This window comes from Rhincodon typus, chromosome 20, assembly GCF_021869965.1.
Source record: "Rhincodon typus isolate 14 chromosome 20, sRhiTyp1.1, whole genome shotgun sequence".
Classification (NCBI taxonomy): domain Eukaryota; kingdom Metazoa; phylum Chordata; class Chondrichthyes; order Orectolobiformes; family Rhincodontidae; genus Rhincodon; species Rhincodon typus.
In genome coordinates, this window is record NC_063351.1 from 14,666,093 (window position 1) to 14,692,614 (window position 26,522).

The 26,522-nt window shown below is 43.5% G+C and overlaps 1 protein-coding gene across 2 annotated transcripts in view; it reads right to left on the minus strand.

Moving 5' to 3' along the window:
* slc35g1 (solute carrier family 35 member G1) overlaps positions 1 to 25,592 on the minus strand; it is a 47,752-nt gene extending 22,160 nt beyond the window's left edge. Inside the window, exon 1 of one of the 2 annotated variants that reach the window (XM_048608657.1) lies at positions 25,524 to 25,592. In XM_048608657.1, the coding sequence (XP_048464614.1) occupies positions 25,524 to 25,578 (55 nt within the window). In that variant the 5' untranslated portion in view covers positions 25,579 to 25,592. Of the gene's footprint in view, positions 1 to 25,203 lie in introns of both variants that reach the window. The other variant, XM_048608656.1, reaches the window with a different exon arrangement.
* Positions 25,593 to 26,522: the final 930 nt, after the last annotated feature.

Sequence of the window (26,522 nt, forward strand, 5' to 3'; positions counted from 1 at the left end):
AGGAGCAGAGAGGCTGACGTTTCGGGCCTAGTCTGATGAAGGGTCTAGGCCCGAAACGTCAGCCTTTCTGCTCCTGTGATGCTGCTTGGCCTGCTGTGTTCATCCAGCCCTGCACCTTGTTGTCTGTGCATCATGTTTGCTGCCTTTGTCACTGCTGGGAGATTTTCACTGGTTTTAAAATCGGATAAAGCAAGATAAATGTCTATGTAGTTTTCGGCTATTTCAGAGGGCAGATAAGAATCAACTGACTCACAGATGATCTGGCGTTATGTACAGCTCAAACCAAGTTAGGACAGCGAATTTCATTTCCTAGAAGGAGCATCAGTGAGCCGGAGAGGTTTATAACAACAGTTCAAGTAGTTTCTCCACAACCATTATTAAAACTAGTTTTTTTAAACTTCAGGCTCAGTCAAATCACAGAAATTAATTCCCCAGCCACTCCAATGGGATTCAAACCATGTTTCTGAAATATTAGTCCAATAACACAACAATGACATGGAAGGAAAACTTGGTCGAAATGAAACAACTCTGAGTGGCTGACACATTACCTTCACAGAATCCAAGACATTTACAGTATAAAAATATGTAAACTTAACACTCCCTCAAGTTCAGAAATAAGAAACACAATGACAGCTCATTCAGTCAACTATTAAATATGGAGCCTGGAATTCTAATCAATATATTAGTATCAATGGGAGGCAGGGTCTGGTCTCAGAGACTTTTAGGTACTCATCCTTACCTGGAAGAACCCAATAGTCATTTCGCATTGATGTCAGAAATATCCCATTCCCATTCTCGTGAAAAGGAGAGAAAAGGTACCTTTCATCATGATGCCATATCAGGCCTCCAGACAGAGTGTGTTGCTGCACCCTCACACAGAGGGTAAAAAGGGTAGGTGACCTGACCATACAAAAGCTGCAGTACTTCTGGGTTTAATCAGACCACATCTGAACTCAAGACCTTTGTTGCAAAGGAGAGTAGGGACTGATGTCGGAGATCTGGACTTGTGGAAGTGTGGGTCCTTATCAGTGCAGAAGTGCTGAGCTGGGGCTGCAATAGTCATCATTCTCGCTTCAAATTGGGAAAAAAAAACTGGAGAAACTCAGCAGGTCTGATAGAATCTGTGAAGTGAGAAACAGGAGTTAACAGAGTCTGATAGTTCCAGAGTCATGTTGGATGAGAAACATTAACTGTTTCTCTCCCCACAGATATTGTCAGACCTCCTGAGTTTCTCCAGCCTTCTCTGTATTTGTATCAGATTTCCAGCATCTGCAGTATTTTGTTCTTATTCCTAGTTGAAATCGTGTTGCCAGGGCCCCAACCCAAGTCACCCACCATCTAGACTTGGAATGAGATAGCTACACCATCATTAGCTGCTGGGTCAAAAAATCAGAGAATTCACTTCCTAACAGCACAGCGGGTCTACCCTGTGAGCTGCCACAGCTCGGTACCAATTCAAGGGCAATTAGGAAAGGGCAATAAATACAGGCCCAGCCACTGACCCCTACATTCATGAAAGATTGGAAACAAAGAGTTCAGCAGTGAGAAACTGCGAGAGGCTGCACAAATGGTGCTGCTCAATGTCATACCATCACTAAGCGACAAACTGAAACAAGAATACAAGCCCCAACAGAATGATGTTCAATCAGAAGTATCAGGAAATGGGGCAATGTTAAACAGGGACTTACTGTGCTTGAAAGCGTCCGTTTGCCTTGGGAAGACGATGGGCTGTGCCCAGCGTGTGCCATTTCTGGACTGACCAGTCTGTTGTGGTTACAGAGGCCAATTCGCGACAGGTACTCCTGCCACTGCCACAGACGAATAGCCTTGGCTTAAGGTCAGCTTTTTCCCCTTTTAGTGGGCTCTTTGGGTCTCTGCTTTAACCGCACCTTCCCTGACTGCTCATCTCTAGGTACACTGATCAACAATAAGAACTTCCGCTGCACCAACTCCAATCCCAGGTAACTTGCCAATCGATGTCCTTGTTTCACGGAAGTGGGGAGCCTGTTGATCTCGCTCCAATATCAAGCTTACCACTGAGCAGATCTTGGAGACACAGCCATCACCCACACAGCTCACATGACCCAGCCAACATAGCTGTGACAGAATCACAGGGCACACATGCTGGCTGGGATACTTCCTTATCTAACACTCTGTCCTGACAGGAATTGTCCAATATTCACCTGAGGCAGTACAGGTGGAAGCTATTCAGCCGTTACTCTTTGCTTTCACAGGTTGTTCATACATCATTCGGGTAAAAGGAGGGTGCAGAATGAGAACTTGCGCAGACCAGGCTTGCCTTGTATTTTCATTTGTTGGTCCACACTCACCTTCTCAACTCTGACAATCTGAGCATTCTCAGGTCCTGATATCAGCATTATAAAAAAGGAAAGATAACAAGTCATTATTGATCCAAGGCCACTTGAGAATTTCAGGTGAAATGGCATCATTTCCTGGGGTTATATCACTGGCAAGATGTCAGGCCTAACAAGGCCTTGACCTAAGGTGGGATTGCTGTCAAACAGAGCATCTTCAGTTCACAAGAAAGAAAAACAAACCGTATTAAGCCACCTTTCTACCTGCTTGCTAGGGTCAGTGAGGATCAATTCCGTTTGCATCAAAAGGAGCCTGCTCAACTTTTTGGTTTGTTCATTCCCCACGCACTACATGTTCCCTGGAGTCAGCAGCAGATTGCATATTCTTGCAGAGTTTCACCCAGTATTGCCTAACATGATGCCAAGTGATGGGCATGCCAGCTACAGGGCCTGCTTGGTCTAGCGTGATAAAGAGTAAAGGACATTTTCTGGTCTAACTGGACGAATCACTTGTAGCTAACAAAATGGTTTATTGCACATTCGCGACTAGTTAAGTTTGCATTGGTATGACGCTACAGAGTCTTTGATAAGACCAAATGTTCGGGCGCACTTTGAGATTTTAAGCTGTTATACCCACAAGGCCATATGACATTGCAGTGGATGATGCTTATGGCACTCAGTACTAACCCTTTCAGACTTGACAACATCATGTAATCTGCCAAGACTTCGTTCCAGCAGTTCTGGCAATATGTGGATTTTTTTTTTCTTGCTGAGGGCATGCTTGTAGCTCACAAGGGCTCTCCTTTTGATTAACTGGCTTCATTTCAGATCAATAAGACTCAATGCTAACTGGCTTCCCCTGATCTGTTTTGCCATGCACAGAGTGCAGAGATGGAAATGGTTACTTAGATGACCCCACATGGACTTGGCACTCCGGTCTTGGGTGTCCATGGCGGAAAAAGTCTGGTTGAAGACATCAAAAGGAAATCCCGGGTGCTCTCTGGATCAGTGAAATGGCAAGTGTTGATCCAAAGTGGAGTTAGGGGATGCTAGTTTCCTTGGCTGAAGCCTGACACAAGGGAAGGGTCAGTGTGACTGTCAGTGCTGTGATATACAAGAGATGAGGACATTGTCCAGGGTAGTACATCTGATGAGGAGGAGAGCTAACTGGTGTCTGTGGCACTATCTTGGCTGTCTCCAAGATACTTTGGTGACAAAGTTTGGTTTGGAAATAGCATCTCAAAGAGTAACAATACAGCTTCCATAATCTATTGGTATCTGGGGCACATTAGCCAAACGATGCAATCAAAACCAATCTGTGCACAGGCCTCTCCTAGCAGGTACAAATTGCTTGGTCTAGCAAATTTGCCGATAACAACGTCACCGTAATAGATGAAAACAAAACATACTTGGCATCCTTGCAGTGAAAAAATCAAAGAAAGGTTTGTTGACTGGAGAAATTAATTTTCTTTGACCTGGTGTTCGCTGGTGCAGCAAGTTCCTGATCTGTTGCCGCAAGATTAGGACATATTTATCCCCGCAATCACACGTATTAGTTCACAAATGACATGTATCCCGGTAAGGCAAAACTAGGCACACACTTCACAAATTCAGAGGTGTCACTTGCACTCCATTTGGGCACGTAATAGAATTTAAGCGGGGCAGTTTACCACAGATTGAATGAAGGCCAACTTTATTGGAATACCTCCCACTTCTCTCAAATGATGCCAAGCTGAAAGCTGAACACTTCCTGAACAACACAAGACTGATTTGGATCAGAAATTGGCTAGCTGTAGGAAGACAGAGGGTGGTGGTTGATGGGAAACGTTCATCCTGGAGTTCAGTTACTAGTGGTGTACCTCAAGGATCTGTTTTGGGGCCACTACTGTTTGTGATTTTTATAAATGACCTGGATGAGGGCGTAGAAGGATGAGTTAGTAAATTTGCGGATGACACCAAAGTCGGTGGAGTTGTGGATACTGCGGAAGGATGTTGCAGGCTACAGAGGGACATAGATAAGTTGCAGAGCTGGGCTGAGAGGTGGCAAATGGAGTTTAATGCGGAAAAGTGTGAGGTGATTCACTTTGGAAGGAGCAACAGGAATACAGAATACTGGGCTAATGGTAAGATTCTTGGTAGTGTGGATGAGCAGAGAGATCTCGGTGTCCATGTGCATAGATCACTGAAAGTTGCCACCCAGGTTGATAGCGTTGTTAAGAAGGTGTATGGTGTGTTAGGTTTTATTGGTAGAGGGATTGAGTTTCGGAGCCATGAGGTCATGTTGCAGCCGTACAAAACTCTGGTGCGGCCGCACTTGGAGTATTGCGTACAGTTCTGGTCGCCGCATTATAGGAAGGATGTGGAAGCATCGGAAAGGGTGCAGAGGAGATTTACCAGGATGTTGCCTGGTACGGAGGGAAGGTCTTATGAGGAAAGGCTGAGGGTCTTGAGGCTGTTTTCGTTAGAGAGAAGAAGGTTAAGAGGTGACTTAATAGAGACATACAAGATGATCAGAGGATTAGATAGGGTGGACAGTGGGAGCCTTTTTCCTCGGATGGTGATGGCTAGCACGAGGGGACACAGCTTTAAATTGAGGGGTGATAGATATAGGACAGATGTCAGAGGTAGGTTCTTTACTCAGAGTAGTAAGGGCGTGGAATGCCCTGCCTGCAAAAGTAGTAGACTCGCCAACTTTAAGGGCATGGAAATGGTCATTGGATAAACATATGGATGATAATGGAATAGTTTAGGTTAGATGGGCTTCAGATTGGTTTCACAAGTCGCCGCAACATCGAGGGCCAAAGGGCCTGTACTGCGCTGTAATGTTCTATGTTCTAGATCCAAATCACTAATAACTGACTCAACAGAGGATCGCTGGGAGCTCCCTTACCATCCACTACCCCCTCTTCTCCCACCGCATGCACACACACAGAGAGGCCTATTTCAATAGGTGAACAGAAACTAACTTTCGAAGTAAGGGTACAAAATAAAAGATTATAATTCCGTCACATTTCTTTCCATTGTTGTACAAATGATCAATCTGATCTGTAGTGAAGGTGTCTTAATGAGTTTGAGAGACACAAAAGGAGTAAAGGTGTACTTTTATTAGCACAGCAAGGTTCTATATTCAAAGGTTAAAAACTTTCTGGTTTTCAAGCTGTGTTGTTCTACATAAAATGGGTCCAAGTCCATCAGCCTGATAGCATCATTATTTGATGGTGGGGCAAGGGTACGAAATCCTTTCCTTCCTCGAGACACTACATCAACATCAACAATGTTCGAGTCAAGCGCAGCACACATAGTATTAATCAGAATCTCTCTCCAAACGTACTATTTTATACACAGTCAGTTAATCAGCTATGCACGTTGGTCAACCCAAATTAGATCATGATGGTCAATTTGGCTTGGAATCAAAGTTGAATTCCAGGGTAAACTGTGGCATCCAGTACCACAGGTTAGCAATTTCCTTTCCTTCAGAGTTTCCTCAAGCATCTCCTTTTGGAGGTAAGATTCTGAAAATTACCCACAATTTTCTGAATTTAATTCCTGTACTCAGTCAATTATAAACTCAGCCAAAACAGACAGTTGAATGAATAATGTTCAATTAGCCAAAAGCCCTACTGTTGACTGGAACATATAACAAACTGTCAATGACATCAGAATCTTTTGGATACTTTCCAGAGAAAGTCAGACTATTGTATAGGGCTGAGTCCTGAACCAGAATGTGCATACTTCCTCTATTAAAACAAAAAAAACACTCAGCTAATCATGAGACTAGGTAATTTATCTAGATCCCTTTAAATCCTGTCAAGTTCACTCACACCAAAACTATTCAAATGATTAGGGTCAACAGAAAAATGTGATAATGCACAATGTGGAGCTAGGCTAATGGTAGCAAGGAGAGATAGTTGTTAAATGTTTGGAGTGCATCGGAGGGTAAGGACAGTGAAGGTGAGGGCGCCACAGAAGACAGCAGAAGTTACAGTTAAATGGCCTGTACTAGAACGTCGGCCAGAGATCATTACAGTCATTTGATGATAAGGTTTTTGAACTTAATGCTTTGGGCAAAGGGCAGATGTGAGAATGTGATCACCTGAATTCTCTCCAGCACAGTGAACAGGGAGTAATACTATTTAAATATTACACAAGTTGCTTACATGTCAAGCCAATCTCTCATGTTTCCCCCACTACTATCTGCAGCACTACTGTCAGTCCAGTCTATTCACTTACTGTTAGTTCACGCTGTTGTCTCCAGACACAATCCAAATTTTGGAGGAAAGCATCTCAAACTGTATTTCTGGATGTGCAGTCAGTCATATAGCACAGGAACTCATCTGGGCCAAACAGGTTTCCTAAACCGAACTAGTCCAATTTGCCTGTGTTTGGCCCATATCCCTCTAAATCTTTCCTATCCATGGACTAGTGCACATGATTTTAACGTTGTAATTGTACCTGCCTTGACCACTTCCTCTGGCAGCTCATTCCATACATGCACCACCCTCTGTATGAAAAAGCTGCCCCTCAGATCCTTTTCAAATCTTTCCCCGCTCACCTTAAACCTCCCCCCCCTAGTTTTGGCCCCCCCTCCTTTGGGGGGGGGGGGGGGGGGTGGAAAAAGACCGTGGCTATTCACCCTATCCATGTCCCTCATGATTTTATAAACCTCGATAAAAGGTCACCCATCAGTCTCCAACGCTTTTTTTTTGGGGGGGGGGGGGGAAAAACGGGAGAGAGTTGGGGAATGAAAAAAAAAGACCCAATCTAACCAGTCGCAGTAACATCCTTCTAAATCTTTGTCGCACCCTTTCCTATAGCAGGGCAGCCAGAATTGTACACAGTACTCCAAAATGTGGCCTTATCAATTTCTAATTAATGGCTAATCCCATTTTCCTGCTTTCTCCCTGTAGCCCTGCAAACTCTCTCTTCAGGTTATCCAAGTCTCTTTCTTTGAAAGCCAAGATTGAATGTGCCTCCATCATGCACTCGGCAGTACCATCCAGATCCTAATTGCTCACAGTGTAAATAAGTGCTTCCTGGTGTTGCATTTAGCCCTTTTGCCTAACGCCTATTAGAACTGTGCCCTTTCACATTACACCATTCAGTTTTGCTCCTGTTTGTGGGAAGCAGATTCAAGTTGATGGAGCCAATAATGTCTTGAAGGACAATGCTCCTCAAGGAAATCCACATTTGAGAGGGAGGGAGGGAGGGAGCGAACAACTGATCGGTTCCTTGTATTTTGCTACCATATTTATGAACTATTAAGACCAAGCCATTTTGTGTGAACTTGAAATCAGACTGAGTTCTTTTTTGAAACCTATTTTTCTAAATCAACCTGCTCAGAGATGTTATTACACACCTCTGGAGCAGATGGGACATGAAGCTCGGCATCCCAGGGGTAGGGACACATACACTGCATTACAAAAAGGCAGACTCGAGTCCTGGGCATACAAGAGAACAGGTTCCTTTCCCCCAAAAGAAACAGCAATGAACCCGCTGCACTTTTGAGCAGCTAGTTACTAGTCATTTTCCTTTTTTACTCCCCCCTAAGCTGAACTACCATCTGTATTGGATTCAATTTACTGTTGTATCTTGCCATGTTGAATGTAAGTTACATAGAAAATAGGAGCAGAAATAGGCCATATGGCTCTTCGAGCCTGCTCCACCATTCAGTATGATCATGGCTGATCATCCAACTCTCCCACCTGTTTCCTCTCTACACCCTTTGATTGCTTTAGCCCCAATAACTACAATATACAGTAATTGCTTCTTCTCTTAAAGTCCACAACTTCTGGATGTTTATTCAGTAGCGTAGCCAATTGGCTGCTGAGCCTGTACGATGCTGCTCAAAACCCAGTGCTTCTTATTAACTAACATTGGCCGAACCCATGAAACTCTGACAGTATGTGACTGTGGCACAGTTCGACATGTAACAAGAAAATTTCAAAACGGTAAGGTTGAAAATCATTGGACGCATTTGATTCCTTTTACATGCATCTACTTGAACCCACATTTCCTCATCCTTAAAAGGAGTATTAAGTTTGAGCTTAAATTTGCCCACATAGTAGGAATTGTGGAGATTGATTTTATATTTGATTTGCAGTAGGCTTCCACAAAACGGATAGTGGGTGTGAGTGTTCGACTATGCAGCAAACTACCAAGCACTGATATTGCTGTTCTCAGTAAGGACAAAGGGGTGTATGCTTATGAACGACAGTTGTAAGATAGCAGTCTAAATGATGGATATATTGGGAGATGTGGAAATCCATCAAGCTAGGCGGAAGTTAACTCTTCATGAATACTTTCCAAATTTAGAACAGATACACTGTTATAACCATAATCATTTAAATTTCAGAAGTTGTATTGAGAATAACAGGTCGAGGACATACAGATCCATCTTTGGAGATAGAAATTAAAGAGAGCTCAAACATTGGTCTGCAATTTGCAGACCGTTTCCACCGTCATTTAGGATAGTACATCATGCTCTACATTTTGCTTCTAAGTATCGGAAAATCCTGTCCTCAGTTAGTAAGGAAGGAAAATGAATGCCAAGTCACTTCATAAAATTTAATAATAAGTATCGATATCATTGCACCTGTCATTCCCAACTTTGAGAATCAAAAGGCCTAGCAAATTGAAATCACGTCATTTGGCCGACCATGAATATTCATTCTTGATGGAAAAACAAAACCCCACAGGACCATCATTTTCACAGCTAGTGAAATCCAGCCCATTATGTTTGTGATGGCTCTCAACGAGCAAATGCGCCTAGTGCCATACTTCTACACCTGCTTCCTTCATGGTGAGGTTAAAAATTGAATGCTGCCTCTATCACACTCAGTCCAGATTTTAAAGTTTCTCTTCTCCCGTTACTTCTTTTACCAAGTACCTTCAATCCATGCCTCCCCTTCTAAATCCTTCTGCTCAGAGGAACAGTATCTCCCCATCTATGGGGATAGTTAACTCCAGCACTGGCAGTTCTTGAAATAACAGTGTGGAGCAGGAGGAACACAGCACGCCAGGCAGCAGAGGAGCAGGAAAGTTGACGTTTCGGGTCGGGACCCTTCTTTAGAAACGTCCCGACCCAAAACATCAGTTTTCCTGCTCCTCTGATGTTGCCTGGCCTGCTGTGTTCCTCCTGCTCCACACTGTGTTATCTCCCTATCCATTCTGTGTAGACGCCTTGTGACTTGGAGCACCTCCGTCAAATCTCTTGTCAACCTTCTCTTTTCTAGAAGAACACCCTTGCTAAATAAAAAGCAAAATTTCTGAAACAGTCGATTAAATCCCACCTGAAAGAGATGAGAAAACTCCAGATATCCACTAACCTTTAGTGTGAAGTACCGTTTTCTGACATTACCCCTCAATGGCCTGGCTCTAACTTAAAGATAAATCACCTTTCTCCTGGACACCTGCAGAAGGAAGCTCCAGAATTTTGAACCAGTGAGTGATAGTGAAGTAAGGATGAGATGTACGTGGCCTGGAGAGGATCACCGTAGGTGGTGTTCCTGTGCATCTGCTGTGTTTGACCCTCAAGGTGATAGAGATTGAGAGTTGGAAGATGCTGTTGGAGGATCCGTCATTAATTGCTACAAGCATCATGCATTTCCCCAAGTGGGTACCATCCACATCAGGGCTGGAGGGAAAGGAGTGTTGAATGTCATGGATGGGCCACCAATCAAGTACTCTCCTTTGTCCTGGATGTTATCCAGCCCCTTGTGTGTGTGTAGGAGCTGTACCCATGCAAACAAGTGGGTAGTCCTGACCTGCGTCTTGTTGGTGCTGCAGAGACTCTGGGCAGTCAACAGGCAAGAGTTATCCAATGCAGAATTTCCAACTTCTGACCTGCTCTTATGGATGCACTATTTATGCAACACACTGCTAATTCCAACATCCTGCTGTGCAAGGTTAAAGAAAAGGATAAGTTATACCAAGAGTTTGACAATGTCAGTGACTCAGCAGCACTTTGGCTCAGAGTCAGGAGGGTGTGAGGTTTAAGTTCAGATCAGCAGACTGCTTCAGTATCCAAGTTGCTGCAAACTGAACTGCACTCAAACATTCAGCAAACGTTCCCACTCCGACACTGTACTGAAGGAGTGAAGGTCATTATGAAGTGGCTACAGCTGGTAGGGCCTAAGACATAATAAGCCCAAGGAAGCACTGCAGCAAATATCTTGCTTTTAACAGTTCCTTTGTTTATTTTAGGTTTCTCCCTGTTTTCAGACAGAGGTAATGACAAAACCAACTTGTATTTAAAAGCATATGTAGTAAATTGTTTCAGGGGGGCTTTAGAGAACATGAAGCACGCAAGAGAGGGGAAATTTTTCCACTCAGTTGGAATGCACTGCTTGGGAGAATGGTGGAGGCAAATTCCTGACAAGGTTTCAAAAGAGAGCTGCACGTATATTTGAAAGTGAAGTTAAAGGCTATGGAAATGGAGCTGGTGAGCAGGACTAGCTGGGTATCTCTTTCAGAAGCCAGTACAGACACAATGGGTCGAATGGCCTTCTTCTGTACTGTAAAATTCTGTGTTGTATGATGTTATAAAATTTAACACCCATAAATGGAGATATTTGGCCAGGTGGCTAAAAACAAGCTCAAAGAATTAGGTTTTAAAGGACAGTCATACAGCAGAGAAACAGACTCTTTGGTCCAACCAGTCCATGCTGAACATAAATCCCAAACTAAACTAGTCCCCCCTGCCTGCTCTTGGCCCATATCCCTCCAAATCTTTCCTATTCATGTACTTATTCAAACATATTTTAAACGTTGTAATTGTGCCCACATCCACCAGTCTTAAAGGAAGAAAGTTTAGGGATGGAATTCCAGAACTTAAGACCTCAGTAAATGAAGGCACAGTAAAATGCAGAAATATAAGTTTACACAAATCTCCCGAAGTGTTGTGGGCCTACCTATGACAGAATCATAGAATTATACAGCACGGAAACAGATCCTTCAGTCCAATCCCTCTATACCAATCAGATATCCTAAACTGATCGAGTCCCATTTGTCTGTGTATTGGTCCATTTCCATCTAAAGCCTTCTTATTCATGTGCCCAGCTGGATGGGTAGCTCATTCCATACAACCACCAGCATCTCCAGGAAAACGTTGCGCCTCAGGTCTTTTAAATCTTTCCGCTTTCGCCTTAAACCTATGCCCTCTAGTTTTGGACTCACTCACCATGGGGAGAAGAGCTTGGTTATTCATCTAACCGTGCCTCTCATGATTTCATAAACCTCTCCAAGGTCACCCCTCAGCCTCCAACACTTCAGGGGAAAAAGCTCCAGCCTTTTTTGTTTGTACAGAATCCCTACAGTGTGGAAACAGGCTAATGGACCTAACAAGTCCACACTGACTCTCTGAACAGCACCCCACCAACCCTATCCCTGTAAACCTGCATTTCCCATGGCTAATCCACCTAACCTACACATTCCTGGACACTACGAGCCATTTAGCATGGCCAATCCACTTGACCTGCACATCTTTGGACTGTGGGAGGAAACTTAAGCACTTGGAGGAAACCCATGCAGACATGGGGAGAACATACAAATTCCACATGGACAGTTGCCCGAGGCTGGAATTGAAAGTGAGTCTCTGGCGCTGTGAGGCTGCAGTGCTAACCACTGAGCCACTATGACATCCCAGCCTATTCACCCTCTCCCTATAGATCAAAGCCTCCAATCCCAGCAACATGCTTCTAAATCCTTCCCCAATCCTTTCAAGATTCCACAACATTTTTCCTTTCACATTGGGACCAGAATTGAATGCAGTGTTTCGAAAGTGGCCTAAGCAATGTCCTGCACAGCCACAACATGGCATCCCAATGCTCTGACCCATAAAGGCAAGCATACCAAACGCCTTCTTCACTAACCTGTCTACCTGCGACTCCACTTTCAAGGAACTGTGCACCTGCACCCTGAGCTCTCTTTGTTCGGCAAAACTCCCCAGGGCCCTGTCAACTGTGCGAGTGCTGCCCTGGTTTGCCTTTCCAAAAATGCAACAACTCACATTAATCTAAGTTAAACTCCATCTGCCACGCCTCAGCCCATCTGATCAAGGTCCTGTTATAGTCCAAGATAACCTTCTTCTCTGTCCACGACACCACCTATATTATTGGTGTCATCTGCAAATTTACTAACTATTCCTCCTATATTCACATCCAAATCGTTTATATAAATAAATGACAAAAAGCAGTGGACCCAGCACCGATCCCTGTGGAACACCACTGGTCACAGGCCTCCAGTCTAAAAAACAACCCTTCACTATCACTCACTGTCTCCTACTTTCAAGCCTATTTTGTATGGAATTGGATGGCTCCCCGGATCCCACGTGATCTAACCTCACAAATCAGTCTACGATGCGGAACCTCGAACACCTTGCTGAAGTCTCTATAGTCAACATCGACCACTCTGCCTTCATGTTCTTTGTCACTTCTTCAAAAAAAAAACTCAAATTAATGAGACACAATTTCCTGTGCACAAAGCCATGTTGACTATCCATAATCAGTCCCTGTCTTTCCAAATACATGTAAATCCTGTCCTTCAGAATCCCCACCAACAACTTGCTCACCACTGATGTCAGGCTCATCAGTCTACAGTTCTCTAGCTCTTCCTTCCCACCTTACTTAAATAATGGCACCACTTTAACCAATCTCCAGTCTTCCAGCACCTCACCCACGGCTATCAATGATACAAAGATCTCAACAAGGGGCCAAGCAATCTCTTCCCTAGCTTCCCATAAAGTTCTGGGATACACTTGATCAGATCCCAGGGATTAATCTACTTTTATGCATTTTAAAATGTCTAGCACCTCCTCTGTAAATATGGACACTTTTCCAGATATCACTATTTCTTTCCCCAAGTTTTCTAGCTTCCATATTCTTCTCTACAGTAAGTCCTGATAAAAGTATTCATTTAGTACCTTCCCCAGCTCCACACATAGGCAGCCTTGTTGATCTTTAAAAGGGGCCCTATTCTCTCCCTAGTTACTCTTTTGTCCTTCGTGTACTTGTAGAATCCCTTTATTTCTCCCTAACCCAATTTGTCAAAGCTATTTCATGTTCCCTTTTTGTCCTCCTGACGTCCTTCTTAAGTATACTCTTACTGCCCTTATATTCCTCAAGCGATTCACTTGTGCCCCACTATCTATACCTGACATAGGCCACCTCTTTTGGATCTGCGCCTCAATTTCTCTAATCATCCAGCATTCCCTACACCTTTCAGCCTTGCCCTTCATTCTAACTGAAGATACTGTCTCTGAATTCTCATTATCTCATAATCTTAAAGGCCTCCCACTTCCCAACTGTCCTCTTATCTACAAATAGCCTCTCCCAATCAACTTTTGAACATTCTTGCCCCATCTCATCAAAATTCACCTTCTTCCAATTTAGAACTTCAACTTTCTCATCAGGTCTATCCTTTTCCATAATTCTATTAGTTTTAAAAAAAAGTTATGATCACTGGCCCCAAAATGATGCCCTATGACACCTCAGTCACTTGCCCAGCCTCAAATCACCAACAGAAAGTCAAGTTTTGCACCTTGCCTCATAGGTACAGCCACATACTGAATCAGAAAATTTTCTTGTCCTCGCCTAAATTCCCCTCCGATGAAGCCCTTAACGCTACGCAGTCCCAGTCTACATTTGTAAAGTTACAATCCCCTACCATTACAACCCTATTATTCTTAGGTATCCAAGATCTCCTTACATATTTGCTTCTCAATTTCCCCACTGGCTATTGGGGTGGGGGGGGTCTATAATACAATCCCAGTAAGGTGACCAGCCTTTTTTTATTTCTCAGTTCCACCCAAATAACTTCACTGGACGTTCTCCCGGAAATATCCTCCCTAGGTACAGCTGTAACATTATCCTTAAACAAAAAAAAACACTTTCTCCCCCTCCCCCCTCAACCCATTTGCTGTTTACCATCTCCTCCACTCCCTATAGTATCTATACCCTGGAACATTAAGCTACCAGTCCTGCCCCTCCCTGAGCCATGTTTCTATAAAAGCGATGATATCTCAGTCCCAACCTGAGGGCGCCGAGACATCGTTCATTTGCATGCTGGGAGTGGACTTCACAGTCAGCACAGGCATAAAGGGTATCGTAGAAGAACCTGGTGTTAAGGAATGGTCAGCCCAAACATTACTGTAGTGTTTCCATTCCTCCTGTAACCAAAACAAAAAAAAAAAAAAAAACAAAAAGAAAGAGAGGAGACAGAACATTGTGAAAGGAAGGTCGGCAGCGAGTGCAAGCCTAAACAACTTCCAGAAACTGGACAGTTGACATTGTAATTGTTAAGTACGTCAAAGGGATAAAGGCGTGGCAGGAGAGCTCCAAGTCATAGTCTGCTCCTCTTGCTTGATGTGGGAAGCCAGGCACATTTCCAGTGCCCAGGAGCTGTATGTGTATAAAGTAGTGTCTCCAGCTTGGAAGCCCGAATTTCGGATTTGGAATGGTGTCTGGGGACACTGTGGAATGTTCACAAAGGCAGAGAGTATCATGTAGAAAGTGGTGGTCACACCACAGACTCAGACTCCCCAGGCAGGAAGGGAATGGGTGACCATCCGGCAGAGCAGGAGGGCTAAACAGATGGTACCAGGAGATTTTTGCACTAATGACAACAACTTTCTGCTGGTCACGCTCGGAGATATCTTTGATCCTGGCATTAGGGAAGCAACATACCATTCTGAGGTCTCACTGTCAGCCACACAAATGACTATCTGTACCTCTACCTGGAGTGTCCCCTGTCACAAAAAAAAAACACGATCGCTTGGCACCTGATGTACCCCTCACTACATTAGAGTCAGTCTCAGTACCAGAAACTTGGCTGTCAGTGCTACATTCCCCTCAGAGTCCATTCCACCACCTTCGCTCACTACATTATCCAAAACAGCATAAAAACCAAAAGAACTGTGGATGCTGTAAGTCAGGAACAAAAAACAGAAGTTGCTGGAAAAGCTCAGCAGGTCTGGCAGCATCCGTGATCAGAGTTAGTGTTCTGAGAAGGGTCACCAGACCCGAAACGTTAACTCCAAAAACAGCATACCTGTTTGAAATGGGGATAGTGCAGGAGTCTCCTGGGGCAATCTACCCAACCACACCTACCTTTGCTAGGAGGTAACCCATCTCCCTGACTGTATCTGCAGTTTTTCTACCTTCCTGCAACTGCCATCCATCACACCCTCATTGTCTCTAACTGCTGCTCCAACTGGATTTTCATTCACACTTACTTCCTGCAGACATAATCATTAGTAACAATGAAATTCTCCCCAATCTCCCACATCACTCTACCAAAAGCCACCTCTGCACCTTCAAACAATCTCCTGGGCCAGAATATATCCAAAAACAAACACGCTCAAAAGCTCTGCTTTTGCTCAGTCTTCCAGCTCAAAAACACTGCTCTAGGGTAATCTTTTATATTAAAAATTTAATCAAGTGACAGATCTCAGTAAAACATTAAAAAATGTCCACATCCTACTCACAATTTATAGAATTAAAAATCTTAATTTTTTTTTGCTGTCTTAAAATCAAACACTTAGCTGATCAGGCTCTGAAATCACTGATCATTCCCAGCAACTGTGTGTCGTTCCCATACTGAGGTCTCCCAAGGTCAGCTGTGAAAGTTCATTGCTTAATCCTTTTGATGGATTCTTATTGATCTCTAGATCTCTCCACGTGGTCCCTCTCCTGAAACTTTGTCTCGTGCTCTCACTTACTGTATCACTGCTTATGGTCATTCTTAAAAGTTCAACAAACAAATGCAAAACTTATAAAAAGTAATTACTGCTCCAAGAAAGTGAGAAAGTCAGCTCCGACACAAAAAAACCTCAAAAAAAAAAAAAGAAATGCCGCGCTTACAGCGAGGATCCTCTCCTGCCCACCATTTTGTTTTTTTTCTGAATTGCAGCAGTTCAAAAAGGAAACTCACCACCACCTTCTCAAGGGCAACTGGGAACGGGTAATAAAAGCTAGTGACACACCCATGTCCCACAAGTGAATTAAAGGATAATACAGATTTGAAAACAAGAAAAAAAAAGTGAGAATTTTTAAATTGAGACATTGTTGAATGAGGAGCAACAACAGCTTTAGTGAATACAGGAGTGATGGACGAATAGCATTTTGTACAAGTTAGGTTACAGCAGTAAAATGAACAAAGTCCCAGCTAGCTTGTTTCTTTTCAATTAATTCTGAGCACACGCATCATGTAGGAAATGAGTGAATGCTGACAGTTAGCAGCTGCTTGAAATGTGTGCCACATATGCAAAAAAAGTTTTAAGAGTCACTGAAATTACATCACCACTTTCACGATTAACAAGTCACCGGGCGCTCTCCCAGTATGTTTTACATTGATCGAAGACTCAGACTGATCTAAGACTTTTCACAACCACAGGACATCCCAAAGCTTTGTAGATAAAAGTGGTTTGCTGACATGTTGCCACCATTGTCATACAGGAAATGCAGCAGTTAATTTGTGCTTAGAAGGATCCCACAAACAGCAATGCAACAATGAACAGATCAAGGAACACTGGACCAGTGTCAGACATTAGGCTTACTTCCAGACCATAGCCTTCTCCCTTGGTTCTAAACCCCACAGCAAGGTGAAACATTTTTATCAACACTGCCTTTTTTTTTGTACAATTGTCATACAGCAATACAAAACAGGCCAACCATCAAACTACATATCTCATTTACCTGCACTTGGTCCATAGCATACTATGTCCTAGCATTTTAAGTGCTCATCTAGATGCTTCTTAAATTATCAGGTAGTTCTCCAGTAATGCAATTGTTGTGTTCTTGTATGACATCACGCTATAGAAAATCATGTTATAGGGAAATCACTATACCTGTACAGCAGAAAGTTCACATTATCCAAACAGCATTCACAATTCAATCACGTTACAGCTAAATCACGTTAACGAAATATGTGTTATAGCGGAACTACCTGTTCCTGCCTCTCCCACCCTGTCAGGCAGCATATTCTGTATTTCTACCATCTTTTGGCTGACAATGTCTTTTTTCTCAGATCTCCTCTAAACCATTTATTCTTCACCTTATACTTATACCTTCTAGTCTTAGACACATTTGCCATGGGGAAAAGATTCTCACAATCTATTCCGGCCTATGCCTCCAAGCGGTTAGCACTGCTGCCTCACAGCGCCAGGGACCCAGCTTTGATTCCACCCTCAGGCGACTGTGCAAACTCCACACAGACATTCTCCCTGTGTCTTCCTGGGTTCCCTCCCAACCGCACCACAGTCCAAAGATGTGAAAATTAGATGGATTGGCCATGCTAAATTGCCTCAGTGTTCAGTGATGTGTAAGTTAGGTGGATAAGCCATTGGAAATGCAGGGTCACAGGGATGGGGTGGGTCTGGCTGGGATGCTCTTCAGAGGGTCAGTGTGGATTCGATGGGCCAAATGGCCTGCTTCCACACACTGTAGGGATTCCTTAATTCTATAGATTCCATAATGCTTATAACATTCCTTTAAACATTTTGTAAGTTTCTATAAGCTCGAGTCTCATTCTTGTAAACTCCAAAGAATCTGTTTTAGTGATGTCAATTGAAGAGTAAGTATTGATCAGGGCACTGGGAATAAATGCCGCGCTTTTCAATCTAACAAAAAAAAGGTCAAGGGTTATTTTGTGCATCCTTGGAGATGACAGTGTACTTTTGACAATACAGCGCACGCTCGCACTGTAGCGGAACACCAGCCCTTACTATGCATTCAAATCTTTAGAGGAGGACTTGAACTGACAAATTTCCGAGTCAGACACAAGCACTAAACCACAAGAAGCGTAACAATCTCAGCAGAAGTTGGCTTTCAGTCCCTTGTATAATCTGACTCACAGAAAGCAGGAAATGATGAGCTATGTCATGACATGACTCACGCAGAAGTAAACTGAATGGCTGACATTGTAACAACACACCTTTCACAGCACAGAATAGCAATCACTGGCACCAGACAAAGTTGAAATGAAACCCACATGAACAGTCACGACCAACAGACTATCAACACGGATGGATGTGCTCGGTGTTGATGTATCCACTCTGGTTCAATCTGATTTCTTACCATTCAGAAACATACTCCAGCTTTTGTGAAAAAACATCTCAAATTCTGTCTTACTGCACAAATCTCACTGAGTTTAATGACATCAATTGAGGGCTAATCAAACTTTTATGAGCTTTCATTTGAGTTTGGCTTTTCAAAGTATCACTCAAATATTCTAATTAAAAAAGAAAGTTTTATATTTATTGTGGACTAAAGTACAAACTTAATTGGGATCAACAGTCTTGTGGTACTTTTATTTGAATGTTTGTATGTCACCGTCAGAAAGTAAAGTCAGCAATTTTAAAAGGTGATACACCTGCACTTATAATCCTAACCTTTTGGCAGTCTCAGCTTTATTTAAAGCCTATGCCTGAGTGAGACAGAAACGGTTAATGTTACAAAGCAAAAAAAGTTCATGAGGAGTGACATCTCCCCAAAGCATGGATTCTCTTTCCACAGGTAGTGTCTAACCAGCGCAGTAATTCCTGGAGTTTTGCTCTTAGTTTACAGTTCCAGCATCTGCAACATTTTGCCTTTTTATTCAAAACCTCATTCACACAGTCATTATTCACATCCTATTTTCTTTTCCGGTAGCTTCAATTTATAAGCCTCATCTCATCTAATTCACTGGGAATACAAGAGAATTAATATGAAGAACAAAGTCCTGTTAAAAACATATTAAAAGTGAATCACAATCTCTGGAAGGAAGCTAGTCATGCCTCAGGCTTTGTAACAATGTATGGAGACCCATTTCTCCAGTACTTAACGTTTCCCTGGAGTCATACATAACCATATGTGAGAGAGCACAACACATGGTTGATCCAATGTGCGACAAAAATAAAATCACTCGTGACCTATTCCTGAACCTTTGTATAGCATTTGTAGTCTCACCAATCTACCCTCGAACACTCTCCCAATGAGTATCTACATTTCCAATCTCAATAGACATTTCTCTACAGTGAGCACCAACATTTATTTGCTAATTCAATGTCAAAATCTATTTTCAGAAGAAGGGTCCAGGCCCAAAACGTCAGCTTTCCTGCTCCTCTGATGCTGCCTGGCCTACTGTGTACATCCAGCTCTACACCTGTTATCTCAGATTCCAGCATCGGCAGTTCCGACTATCTCAAAATCTATTCAAGCTGGGTTTTCAGTCTGATTCTCACTATATTTGATCCAACTGGGTGAAGAACTTGTCAAGTTGTGGCACAAAGTCCGTGTTAAAGCCCCACCTCAAAGATGTGATGGCCACAGAACGGTCATAACACCTTCAAGCTGGCTGATAAACTACATTTCAACAACTTTCTTTCTGTTCCCACTTCCAAACCATGGCCATGGCCATCTTCAGTGGTCGTACCAAAGATCCAATCACCTGTGTCGATGTAATGCTAGTATAAGGATGTTGTGTTCTCTCCAATTTAGAGAATCTTGAGCTCAATACAGAAGCTTCCATGAATCCAGGTCTTAAAACCTCAGAGATCTCCTGTTCATCTCTCTCTCTCCCCCTCTCATGATGCCATCCACCATATAGGTTACTACAAACATCAGGCTCAAGTCTGCAGTTGCCAAGACTATCTTCATACTCTTTTCTACTAACTAATACTGTTAGTAGAAAAACCTTTTCAAACTAGAGCTCCTGAGGCAAACAATACCCAGAGAGTCCCTGAAAGTCAGGCTTCTGTTCATTTGATATTTTTTTTTTCTAGAGACAGGGAATGATTGACAAAGGGATTGTCCTGAGAAATGAGAAGTGACACCAATATTACACCACTGAGTTCTGGCACAACATATACTCTGCCAACAGGGAAGAAAGTATTAGTGAATGTTGAACAAATGCACTGAGCCACATGCAATAGCTAAGTGACTACAGAACTTTAATTAAAGGCTCAGCAACATAATTCTTTGAAATTTCCTTCACAGTTAGACAGGGTGGTCAAGAGCCAGCATAGCATGCTTGCCTTCATTGCTTGGGCATATTGAGTATAGGAATCAGGACGTCACGTTGAGGTTGTACAAGACGCTGGGGAGGCCTCTTCTACAGTACTGTGTCCAGTTCTGGTTGCCCTATTATAGGAAGGATATTATTAAACCGGAGAGGGTTCAGAAAAGATTACCAGAATGTTGCCAGGAATGCAGAGTTTGAGATATAAGAAAAAAAGAGACTGGAAAGACACCAACATTTTTCGCTGTAGCGTAGAAGGTTGAGAGGTGACCTTGTTAAGGTTTATAAAATCCTGAGGGGCATAGATCAGGTGAATGACAAGGGTCTTTTTCCTAGGGGTGGGGCAGAAGAGTTCAAAACGGGGGTGGGGGGGTCTTATTTAAAGATTTAAAAATGACGAGGGGCATTTTTTTCATTTTAAAACAGACTGATTTATGTGTGGAATGAACTGCTAGAGAAACTGGTGGATGCAGGTCCAGTTACAACATTTAAAAGACATTTGGATAAGTACATGAACAGGAAAGGTTTGGAAGGAATATGGGCCAAGGGCAGGCAGATGGGGCTAGCTTAGTTTGGGAACATGATAGGTGTGGACTAGTTGGACTGAAGAGTCTGTTTCCATGCTGTATGGCTATGACTAGGACTATGACTATGACTGGGGTTGGGGTTAGGGAGCAAGGGCGAGAGCGAGTGCCTTAACAAAAAAGAACTTTTTCTGAACCTGACTCTTGCCTTTTGTGCTGCCTTAGCATTTGAAGAGGTTATTGATTCTGTAACATTGGCACTAGATAAATAGATACTGTAACATTAAAAAGGACTCAGTGTACCAAAGTGCAACAATTGTCAAGCTATTCTATACAAGAAATCTGGAACAAGCCAGAGGTGTTTGGCTGGGGTTGGGGCGGTGGGGGGGCGGAATGTGGGGAGAGGTGGTGGTGGTGTGGAATCCTCCATTCACCACTGACATTTTTCACTTATTTGAAATCCTTATTTTTGTATTGCAAAATTCCCTTTGTGCCTGGTTTCGGTGCCACCCCAGACTCATTGATTCTGTGCCCTCTCTCTCTCTCTCTTTGTCAAAGCCATTTGTTCCAGGTTATTTTTATTTCTGTTCACACCTTTCCTTGCTTCTTTCTAGCAGGAATGGGATGCTTCAAATCACTCCCCCATCTCATCACTCCTCCACCTTCTTACTCTTCTGTGGTTCGAAATCCCTCTGGATTAAACTCTGTGTCTCTGAAGAATGCCAGGACTAATCCACCAAGATGCTGACACTCAGCTCCTTTCAATCTGGAGTCCCATGTGTCCCATCCCCTCCCCTGCCTTCTGTAGGTGGCTATTGGCTTTTCCCATCCCAACAATGACACAATAATTCCTCTCCTGCTACCTTTCCATTCCAAACCAGCCTTTTGCTAACCATTACCTTATTACAAATAGCATTGCAGTGATTACCAAGTTTCATCCCCTCTCCCCACCTCCTCATCATCACACATTTCAGCTTGTTCCACCTCAAACTTTGCCAGTAAAGTCATCTTGTCTACCACCTGCAAGCTCAATCCCAGTTTAATCCTCTCGCCTTTACTTCTCTTGTCTCTACAAGAAGCAACAGCTTAGCCTCAAAACATTCATAGACCTACTTGGGCCTCTGTCCTCCTCCTGACTTTCCCACAGAGCCTCAACATCTCCCATAGCCTCACTATTCCCAAAATCTTAATACCAGACAAAATCTTTTCCACCTAATGTCATGCACACATCCACTTGTATTGCTCAATCATAGTCATCCCCAGGATGAATGTCTTTCTCCAAAAGTATTGACAACCATGTGTTTTTTCAAACTCCCATATGTCAGGAAAGTTCTGCAGCCAACAACTTTCAGAACCATTCGCTTACCTCCAGCTTTGATGCTCTTGTCTCCAAAAGAACTTTTATTCTTTCAAATCCTGGTCATTCCATCTTGCATGGTCCTTTTTGCTCCCTCAAGTCCAAGGATTAGAGTTCAGTGTATCCAGCAGAAAACTGGTTCAACCATCCGTCACATCTGGTCTGAATGCACACAGCAAAAATCTTCAAGGCTGACTCTTGCCTGCTGAGATCACTCACCACCCCAGGATTATCTTGGAGATACAAGAGAACCCCTGACTACTTATCATCACAACCAGTCTTCTTTGATAAACCTTCCCCCTGCCCACTACTCTCACCTCCAGCATTATCTATGTGCAGATCATAGCGTAAGAGATGGAGAATTTCTACTCATGTGCCTCTGCTGCTTCCAACTCACTGTCACCACCACCAGCCCATCCCCCTCAACACGTTCCTTCCATCCATCACTAAGACTTCCTACGTCCAGCTTGTTGCCGGACTTCATTCCTACTTTCACTGAAACACTCATCCAAATTTTCACCAGCCCCAGATTTGACTATTCCAAATGATTTCTCACCCCGCCTACACTCTCTGTACAAAGTCCAGCTCACCAGAACTCTGATGCCTGTAACCTATTCGGCAGCATGTCCTGGTCACCAGTCAGGAGGGGAGAATTAATGGCCTAGTGATATTATCACTGGACAGGCAATCCAGAGATTCCCAGCAGACTGCAGAATTGGTACAGCCATCTCAAAGACTAGTCAAGCCCAACATAATCATACTCATGGAATCAAACATTACACACAATGTCTTGGACACCATCACTATCCCTAGGTACATCCTGTCCCGTCGGCAGGACAGACTCAGAGTTGAGGCACAGTGTGTAGAGTTGGGAGGGAAATGCTTGAGGAGTTCTCAAAATTTGACTCCAAAACCCATGAATTCTCAAATGTAGACAAGGAACCCCCCCCCCACCCGCTGAATTGGGCAGCAGATACAAGAGAACACCACTACCTTCAAAATTTCCGCCACGTCACTCACCAGAATACTGGGTCAAAAATCTTAGGTTTCTCTCCCTTAATGCACTGTGGAAGAATCTACACCAAATGGATTGCAGCAATTCAACAGGCAGCTCACCACTGCCTTGTCAAGGGCAGCCAAGGATGGGCAATAAATGCTGGCCAGCCAGTGATTGCCGCAACCCACCAGTGAACAAGTAAAAGCAATTGGCATTTACACACAGTGCTGTCTTCATTACCTCACTAACATTGACCCATGACTCCAGTGCCTCTGCAATTTTTCTATAGAATCATAAAATCCCTACAATATGGAAACAGGCCCTTCGGCCCAACAAGGCCACACAGACCCATTCCCTGGTAACCAACCTAATCTACACATCTCTGAACAATACGGGCAATTTAGCGTGGCCAATCCACCTAGCCTGCACATCTTTGGACTGTGGGAGGAAACCCACGCAGACACAGGGAGAATGTGCAAACTCCACACAGACAGTCGCTCGAGGGTGGAATCAAACCCAGGTCCCTGGCGCTGTGAGGCAGCAGTGCTAACCACTGAGCCAACGTGCCACCCCTTTTGCCTTCAACAAATCCCTCTCCGTCAACTACTTCAGTCCAACATCATCAAAGCCCCCAACTAACCAGCTCCTTGGCCTTCTTGTGCATCTCTCCTCTTTTCCCCTTTGCCCAGTTAGTGGTAGTTATGCCATCAGCCACTTCAGTTTCATGCTTTGGAATTCCAACCAGAATATCAGCCATGACTTGACATTCACATCTCTGGGGTCCAGGTCCAAACTCCTCTCAGGTGAATGGAGAAATCTCCCATGCCACTATTTCACAGAACACAGGCCAGGTATCCCAGGTCAATATTCATCCCTTCATTAAACTCACAATAACAGATCATCTGGTCAGAACCACATTGCCGTGCACAGCAACCTCTGCCAATAGCTGTCTTTCCTACATCACTACATTGATCACACTTAAATCGTTTGTAAGATGCCTTGGGGTGTCCGGGGTTCCAAAAAGGTCCATGTATATATATTTTAGTCCTTAAGTTTCTCAAAAACTTTTCCAACTCCTTTTAAAATCCATCTTGACAGTCAGGTTGCTGGCCACCCCTAAGGTGCAGTAGTATTGGCTCTACCTCTGAGCCAGGAGGCCTAGGTTCAAGTCCCACCTGCTCTAGAGTTGTGTCATTACATCTTTAAAAAAGTGTTAATTAGAAAAAGATATGAAAAGGTGAAGTTACTGTTAAGTTCAGTTTTCAGACTCTCTTGTGCTGCAATGGTAGCACCCCTACCTCTGGACCAGGAGGCTTGGTTCAAGCACCACCAGTTGCAGAGGTGTGTAATAACATCACTGAATAGATTGATGATATTTAAAAAATTTTAAACAAGTACCCTTTAGCTTGATACACATTTGCTAAGGATATAAAATCATAGTACATAAACACAAGTTGTTGCTGTGGTATACTACCAAAATGAGTTTCATTTTGTAACAAAAGTAGCATTCCTCATTTGATAACCAACAGACTTTCAAACAAACGTGCGGGCAGGTGTCCCCAGAAAGATTTTAGAATTTGGAGAGGGGGGTGTTTCTCTTTCTCTCAGCCCCCTGTTAAAGTGCAAAGACAAACAGGTTGTAGACTGTGGGCAACCGTGTGTTCCCAGTGGACAGTCTCTCTCTCCCAAAAAAAAGGGAGTGAATGCAGGGCATCGGGGCAAAATGTGATTTGTAACTGCCTTCCATGCAGCAATGGACGAGGATATTTTGATGTTGATCCGGACACCGAATCTTCCAGGGCAGTAACCCAATCCCCAGAATGAATGTACATCTGGGTGCTGCCAAAAAACTTACATGACTGGGCAAAAATTTAAGTGCTAACCCCGAGAAGAGAGGGAGAGAGAAAAAAAAAAGTGTCTATCGCTTTAAAAGATAAGACAAGATTAAAACCTATACAGCAAATAGAGCGGGGCGGGTAGGGAAAGTGGATTGAAACGTTAGTTTGAAAGCAGTAGTACCTGGAGTGCCTCCCTCATCAGCTGAATCTCTGACGGTCTCAGAGTGACAGCAAGAAGTAACAGGGGAGTGCTTTCTGGTGACTGCTCGGCGCCCTGTGCCTGAAGTCCCATTGCACTCGACATTAGCAGCTCCTCGCCCAGGCTTTTCCACCAGAACTTCAAGTACATGCGGCTCAGACTCGGCAACGGCAGCAGCAGCACCATCCTCCCCGTCTGACTTATAATAAACACTCATTTTAAACAGCACACACCTTCATTGCCAGTCTCTCACTCTCCACTCTCTCACTCTCCACTCTCCACTCTCCACTTCCTAAACTAACCTGAAACAAACCACTCTCTGATAGAGAGTTCCTGTCGACTCACTGCCAAAGTCATGTCTAAGGGGCGGTACCTTCTCTTAACTACAGGGTTGGAGGAAGTCAGGCCCCATAAATGGAAATACACAACTCGCCGGAAACACTAATTAACAAATTGATTTTTTTTAAAAAAAGAGACTTTCCGATCCACTCAAGTAACAGGCTGCTCGTATAATTGATACAGTGTCGGCTGCACCAGGACGTGGGCTTTCTCAGTCACTTTTTTTTTATATTATAACTTTATTAACTATTTAGTAGGTCAATTACAGTAATCATACACCACTATAATGAACACCCATATTGTATGACATCTTCACTAATCTAGGTAAAATGAGCGACCCTTTTTTTTAAAACCACAAGTTGCAGGGTGTCACCTTTTAGAGCTATTTGTTCTTTGGAGGATGCAGTCGGTTGGGTTTTTTTTGGAACACTACACTTAAAAGTCGAGTGGAAAATATTTTCTGTTGGTGGGGCCCTTTTTTTCTCTTCCTTCACAGGAAGAGAAGAATAATTGGTTTTCAAATGATTTTTGAGTATGACACAGACATTTGTGGTCAGATATTTCCTTTAGGGGCAGGAGATCAGAACTGTTTCTGTATCCAAATGTACCTCCAAACAAATCTTTCAGTCAAAGGACTTCCAACAGGAGGAACATCCCTCCCCCTATAAATGACATGATGACAGGATCACATCAAACAGGCCCTCAAAGGCACAGAGCCAATGACTGGCCTCCAACTTTATAAAATGGTTCCTGCAGTTAGGCAAACACTGGGATGGGGTAGTCCTCACTCCAGGATGTCTTTTGACAGCTCAGTGGAATTAAAAGCTGCAAGGAGCCCTGATCCTGTCATAGAATCCTAAACTGGACCTCAGTAGTGGAAGAGAGATAGTAGGAACTGCAGATGCTGGAGAATCCGAGACAACAAGGTGCAGGGCTGGATGAACACAGCAGGCCAAGCAGCA